Raw genomic sequence first — 6,931 nt, forward strand, 5'->3', positions numbered from 1 at the left:
TTAGAAGATCTAGAGAACTGCAAAAAGAACAATGTAAGAATCCAGCCTGAGGCTACCAATTCCCCCAATCTCTAGGACATGGTTTAGAGGTCTTTAACCGACTCTTGGATCACCTAGCAGATGCAGAGGTCCTGAAAAATAAAGCCCATAGAGCCCTGGGTACTAAACCTTTGGATCCGCTCTGTCCACACAATATAACATGTTGGATACAATACTTTCATGTAAAAGAGAAAATTATGGCAGCTGTGTGTCAAAAGCACTCCCTGGATTTTGACGGAGCCCAACTAGCACACTAGCTATGCGATAAACTCTCTAAACTAAAGAAATCTAGGGACATCCCTTATGGATGGGGATTCCCATTCTTACTACAAGTACACTCCACCAAACAAATCCTAACATTTGGATATTGCAGACCTGCCAAATATTATCTAATCTCTAAACCTGCCCTGTATTGATCTCCCCCTCTGACCTCAAGCTTTATCTGGTCCATAAAAATGCCCTTGGTTTCACATATGGCACTTTTTCTCCCCCTTCTTTTTTTTCTATGACAAACTATCTCATGGGACATATGGATACTGTTCAGCTTCTGGAAAAACATTTTTGGTTGGTCATTACTTTATTGACATGTATGGAGGTTAAACAAAGTTTTATTCTGATGTGGTTCTTATTAACAGAGACATATAAGTAATTGTCTACTGCTTTAAGCTACTCCCCCCATGTAGAGCCTTTACTTTTGCAAGAACACTTGATGTGTATTTGAGAGTATCTCACTTAGAGTAAAGTAAGCAAGTAACTATCTTACTTGCTCTGTGTACCCCCCTTCTTTCTTCTACACTCTATATATATTTCTGGTCTATCCCTTTCCCCATTGTCTTTATCTTACCCCTCTTTTCTTTATATATTGTGGTAGTCTAACAGTCTGTATTTAGATTTACAATGGCTCCCTTAAAGCTTTGCACATAAAATTTGCATTCCTTCAAGAAACTCACGATTGATCACATACCTACACTGCGAAATCAATACTTTCCAGTATGGTACCATAGCTCACATAATGAATCTCAATCAAAGGGTGTGGCCATAATTTTTCAGAAATCTGTACTTCATAAACTAATAACACAAATGTCAGATCCAGAGGGTAGGTTTGTTTTTTTTAAAAGTGATGTTATATGGCAGAACATGCCATATAACAAAACCCCGTTCCTTATGGCATTGAGGTGTTACATAAACTCATGTGTTTCAAAGAATGTCAGCTGATGATTGGGGGGAATTTTCATTTTATCTTTGATTCGTCCCTGAACTCTTCCACTCAGTGGGGCTCCTGCTCCATATCTCAATAATCTCAATATTCTTTTCCACACACAGCTTTAACTCAATACTTTTTAGTATATATCTGGGATGTAACCCACCCATTGGATAGATAATTCTCCTTTTATTCTCCTGTTCATAAATCCTACCATAGATTGGATGTTTTGTTGGTTTTCCAACATCTGTTGACATTGTCCCATGCCTCCACTACTGGTAACTTTATATGGTCCGACCATGCAACAGTTTTTTAACCATTGGAGATCGTGAAGTCTCCGCAATCCACAACTACATGGAAAGTCCAATGACACAGCTTTGAGTCATTGGAGTTTTCAACACATCCAGTGGTGCTTGTACTGCTAGCGGTCCTAGACACAGTGATTAGGTAACAGTAGCTTTTAGTGACTGTACAAGTTCTCTAACTAAAAATATAAGCACACTAACTTATGTGCTTTCATTTTTATTTTGTTTTACAGTGGTGAAACAAAGTGCTTGTGACAATAAGTGTCTAAATAAACAATGCAATAAACTATCGCTTTTATTACTGTACAAACAGTTTAACTACAACTATATACATTCATTTTTTGTCATTTTATTTTTATTTTTTCCTATTTTTCACAGTGGTGACACAAAGTAGTTGCGTGAAAACAAATGATGATGAATGATAAAGGATTAAAAACCCTACTGACGGCAAAAAGTAATGCAATTAAAGTAGTGAGATATATAACGTGCAGGTTGCCAGCAGTTACTTGCCTCCTAACATTCCAAATATCCACATTATTTTGTTTTTGTACAAACAAATGCAATGATCAATTTTCTGTTCTAATTTTATATTAAATTGAATGTGAACTGCAGCATCACTTACTTCTATAACTACACTGAAAATCAATTCACAACACTGTAAAAAAGTCCAAGTTGGCAGGACCTCCTCAACAATTTGTGTTTAGAGAGTCTGCTCATCAGGCCAAAATGCTCTTAAGGTATTTGGAATTCTAGATACCTGACCTAACAAATCTTTAGCCTAACTTTTCTTGACATTTTCAGAATTAAAAGGTTTATTATTTCAAAGATAATACATCTAATACCAGAACCTGACTCCTAGGCTCTAGGACAACATGATGACCTGTCTTTTCTTTGCTTTAGATTTCACTTATTCTCTGTCTGTTAAAAGGTTATATATATATATATATATATATATATATATATATATATATATATATATATATATATATATACAGTGATACCTGTATACCAGATAATTCTGGTATCACACTTGTTAGGGGAAATCCTCGTTGGATGAAACAAAACGAAAATTCAGCTCAACACAGCTACAGTTTGTTATCGCGCATCCAACATGCATTTGATAACATCTTCGTTAGCTGAAGGCCAAATCACAGCAAGTCACTCATTAGCCGAAGTATCACTGTGTGTATATATATATTTTTATATATATATATATATATATATATATATATATATATATATATTTATACACATATATATATAAATAGTTATACAGTTTGATACTGACCTGAGGTGTGCCGGATTTTCAAAAAAAGTTTTATACTCATTTCCACACACAGGTCAGCCTTCCTCTGGCAGCACTGTAGACGTCTGGCACAGTTCCGGAGAGCAGGCATCAGGGACGTCTCAACATGTATTTAGTGTAGCAAGCAGACCTAACCGCTGTTTATGCAGAACAGCCCCATCAAAACATCAGTGGCCAAACAGTGTACTGCAGTCCCTGTATTGAAACTATATATATATATATATATATATATATATATATATATATAGGTCAGCCTTCCTCTGGCAGCACTGTAGACGTCTGGCACAGTTCCGGAGAGCAGGCATCAGGGACGTCTCAACATGTATTTAGTGTAGCAAGCAAGAGTTTGTTCCCATTTTTACCAGAAAAACTATCAAATATGAAAAATAATGTTATACCAATTGCCTTTCTGTATTGAAACTATATATATATATATATATATATATATATATATATATATATAGTTTACTACAGCAAAAAGGGCCACCTGTAGGACCTAGTTTTTTTGATGCTCTGCCTGGGTCATGTTGTCCTTTCACACTCTAGCTTCTTCTCCACAAAACTGTCTGCCTTTGCTTTATGGAGCTGATTGATGACACAAAGTTTATGAGTTACATATATGTTTAGGAGTCACAAGTGCTTAGGAGTGGTGCTGCATGGAATTACAATAAACATTTTCTCTTCTACTACTTTCATATGACATTGGTCAATTATAAAATTCCCCCCCCCCCCCTATATTTTATGTACCAGTTATGTACATATGTAATAATTCCAATAGTCATGTGGACAAAATAGGTGAACTCCTTCCAATTGAAACACACCCATATAAGAAAACCTTGTTGAAGTTTCTAGCAACTATCCATTCTATATAAAAGTAGAAAAGATTGTTCTATTTGGAGTTTTAGTTTAATGTGTGTTAGATTTCATTGTCACATTATAAGAATGGAGCCAGTGGAGGCACTCTTAATTTTTCAAACAAGCTCATTATTTATTTTTTTTTTAGGCTCAAGAAGGTCCTTGACATGGTCAGTGTTATAGATCATGATGATAGGTCCATCCCACCGGAAACAGAAGTGCACCTAGACATGCTCTGAAAGTGTCAGTAATTTATTTAGAGTGTACTGTTCTCCCCGGTGTGTCATTACCATCACATACTTACAGGTGTATTGTAAGATTAATATCAGAAACAAAAAAACAAAATTAAAGATGACTACATTCCCTTGTTATAAGGAGAACCTGTACCCTGGCTCAAAGGGGTCCAACACCTGTACAATCTGAACACCAATATTTATATCACATGCTAAGCAGATAGGTGTTGTCATATGTGTATTTATGTAACATTGCAAATCATATTGTCCAACACATGAAACCTTTTTTCAGAAGTGTAAACTCCAGATAACCCTTACCTCTGTCAAATTTTAGTACTGTATTGGTCCCCATTGGGAACCTTTATGTGTAAATAGCATTATAAAAAAATAGGAAATTTCATCCAATGGGAAAAAACTGAAAGAGCTTTGAAACGTTCCTCACTTTCTTTAAAAGCAAAAATATGTTTTGATTGATCTTAAAATGTAAATGTAGAAGAGGGTGCAGGAAAAAGAAAAGTCTTGTAAATGAATTGATTTGAATAAAGTATTTCATTTTATTTAACACAGAAAATGGAACTAAATGAAGAGTCTTTGATTCCTTATAAGTATAATGCTAAGATTAGCAGTCTGCAACTAAGGAAATTGCAGGTATAGTACCTGCACTCTTGAGCTGCATAGTAACACTCACCTAGGAAAGCGGAGATGAGAAATTGCTAAACATAGCTGGGTTGATGAGAAGGCTAAGGCACATGATCAAGGAGAACGTTCTTTTTCAAGAGGTGTTCAATGTGTAGTGCATTAGGATAAAGAAATGGATGCCTGGTCCCACAATATTGTAGGAAAGCAAGCATTAGACCTTCCTAAAATGTAAAAACCACTAAAAAGGGATAAAAGACATCTATAACAGAATAGTAAACTGCAAATAAAACCTCAATAATTTAAGCATCAGGAGAGAAAGTAAAATGTACAATCCTTAGTGTCACCAGTAGACCAATATACAATGTAGAAAAAAACATTTAATGCCAATCTCATGACATGTATTCTTTAAGTGATTTGTATTACACTTCAGTTTAAATGACAGACTACATATTTCATCTCTAGAAAATCTATAAGATCCTAAAATTGTTCTAAGCTTGGAAAAGTAACATGTTGCAGTCAGCTACATATGGATATTAAAGAGAATCAATCAGATGGGCATTTGTTAGAAACTGACTGTTTACTCTTCTGTTCCTAGTCTGAACTCTGGGATGATTACTAATATACTGTTTGGGTTGTTGGGAGAGCTGGGAGATGGGATGACCTTAAAGCAAGACCCTCAACCTTTTGCTTAAAAAACGGAGTAAATGCATGTGAATAATTAAATGTTAGAAGAAACACTAAACAATTATAACAGTTGCGGAGATAAGTAGTAGTACAGATCCCCATTGGCGACTTGTTCTCGCTGAACAGCATAACCAATTCCTATTCCTTTTAATAACGGCCTGCAAGTTCACAAAAACTTGCCATGCAGTGGCAACAGATCATTTCCCTAAAAGTTTTCCTGAGCTCCTGGCTACGCAGAGCATAAATAAAAGGATCAATGACAGAATTGCACATAATAAGAATAAGATAAATATTAAAGTGTGACATAAAACATACACAATAAGGGTTGTGGGGACAGGAGATATAGAAAATCAAATGCAGAAAGAAAGGAGCCCAGCAAACTACGAAAACTCCCAGCAAAATAGTCAGTGTGACAGCTCCTTTCATGTTAGCGCCTTGACGTATGGCGTTTGTCCTTGGCAGAACCGCAATCCTTTTAATATGTAACCTGGCTAGCATAAACATGTGCACATACAAAGAGGCCATCAGTGCAAGCATAGTGAAGATGATACTGATTAGACAAATGATGACCACATTACTGTCATAATATACAATAAACAACACACCAGAGGTTGAACATGCTGTCCATATACATGTAATAATTATGAATGTTCTCTTCACTGTAATGATATTGTGATACTTAAGAGCATAGAAAATAGTAAAGTACCGGTCCACTGCTATAGAGAGCAGACTGCAAATAGAAGCCAACAAGGAGCTGCAAATAATTGAATCTAAGACATTGTCAATGCTCTCAATGAGGTGCTGTGCCTTTTTATCTGTATAACTGGAAAGAGTTATCACAACAGTCTCAAATCCATTGGACACACTCACAAGCATGTCAGCTACAGCCAAGCTACAGATAAAGAAATACATAGGGGAATGCAGGTTCTTGTTTCGAGATATAGCCGCCACTACTAAAATATTTTCCAGCAGGCTCACAATACTCAGGATTACAAACACTTCAGGTTTGACGAACAGTTGTTCATAGCATCCTCCAGAAGGATGGTTCTTTTCAGTGCTTTCATTGGCTCCAATATGCAAACCAAAACTGTGATTTCTCATGTGCATTAAATGCAGCCTGTGATGATGGTGATGATGATGGCTTACATTCATGTTGTACTCAGTCACTGGATAAGATAAACTCTTTCTTTCATATACGGTTATACTGATGGTTAGGATGTCATGTAGAATAATTCCAGATAAAAGCATTGCTTGTTATACATCCAGTCTCTGATCTTCAGTAGCTTCTGCCCTGTACATCATCCATCCATCACCATTGTGTCAGTAATGCTTCAGATTTTCTCTTTTCACCCTCAAGATATTGGTCTCCTGTGCAATTATTAATTCATTTATGTAGAAAGTATTCCTGTAATGAACAGCAGAATTCAGTTACGCAGCATATACCAGTTTACCGGCTGATAGCAGATGATTTTGTACAGCGTGTAAAACACAATAAAAGAACTAGCCCCCACCTTTGTTTTGCCCGGTAGCCAATCAAAATGAAGAGAAGCTTGTCTCAAGTAATTATTCCACAATCAGCAGTGGAAATCTCAAGCCACTTCATGCTGTACTATTTTCTGTCATCACCCAAGGCAAAAATGTAGTGAGAGAAAGCAACTCTTACCTTCTA

General features: G+C 36.1%; 1 protein-coding gene across 1 annotated transcript; it reads right to left on the reverse strand.

The window, feature by feature from the left end:
• Positions 1 to 4,273: 4,273 nt before the first annotated feature.
• On the reverse strand, positions 4,274 to 6,677 carry MC4R (melanocortin 4 receptor). Its single transcript, XM_072413335.1, has one exon. It carries the CDS (start codon positions 6,508 to 6,510, stop codon positions 5,410 to 5,412), a length of 1,101 nt encoding a protein of 366 aa, XP_072269436.1. The 5' UTR covers positions 6,511 to 6,677; the 3' UTR covers positions 4,274 to 5,409.
• Between the last annotated feature and the right edge of the window lie 254 nt (positions 6,678 to 6,931).

Source organism: Pyxicephalus adspersus, chromosome 5 (genome assembly GCF_032062135.1).
Source record: "Pyxicephalus adspersus chromosome 5, UCB_Pads_2.0, whole genome shotgun sequence".
Classification (NCBI taxonomy): Eukaryota; Metazoa; Chordata; class Amphibia; order Anura; family Pyxicephalidae; genus Pyxicephalus; species Pyxicephalus adspersus.

Bases quoted from the DNA above. Each gene is read 5' to 3' on its own strand.
- MC4R (XM_072413335.1), bottom strand. From the start codon at position 6,510: ATGCTTTTATCTGGAATTATTCTACATGACATCCTAACCATCAGTATA.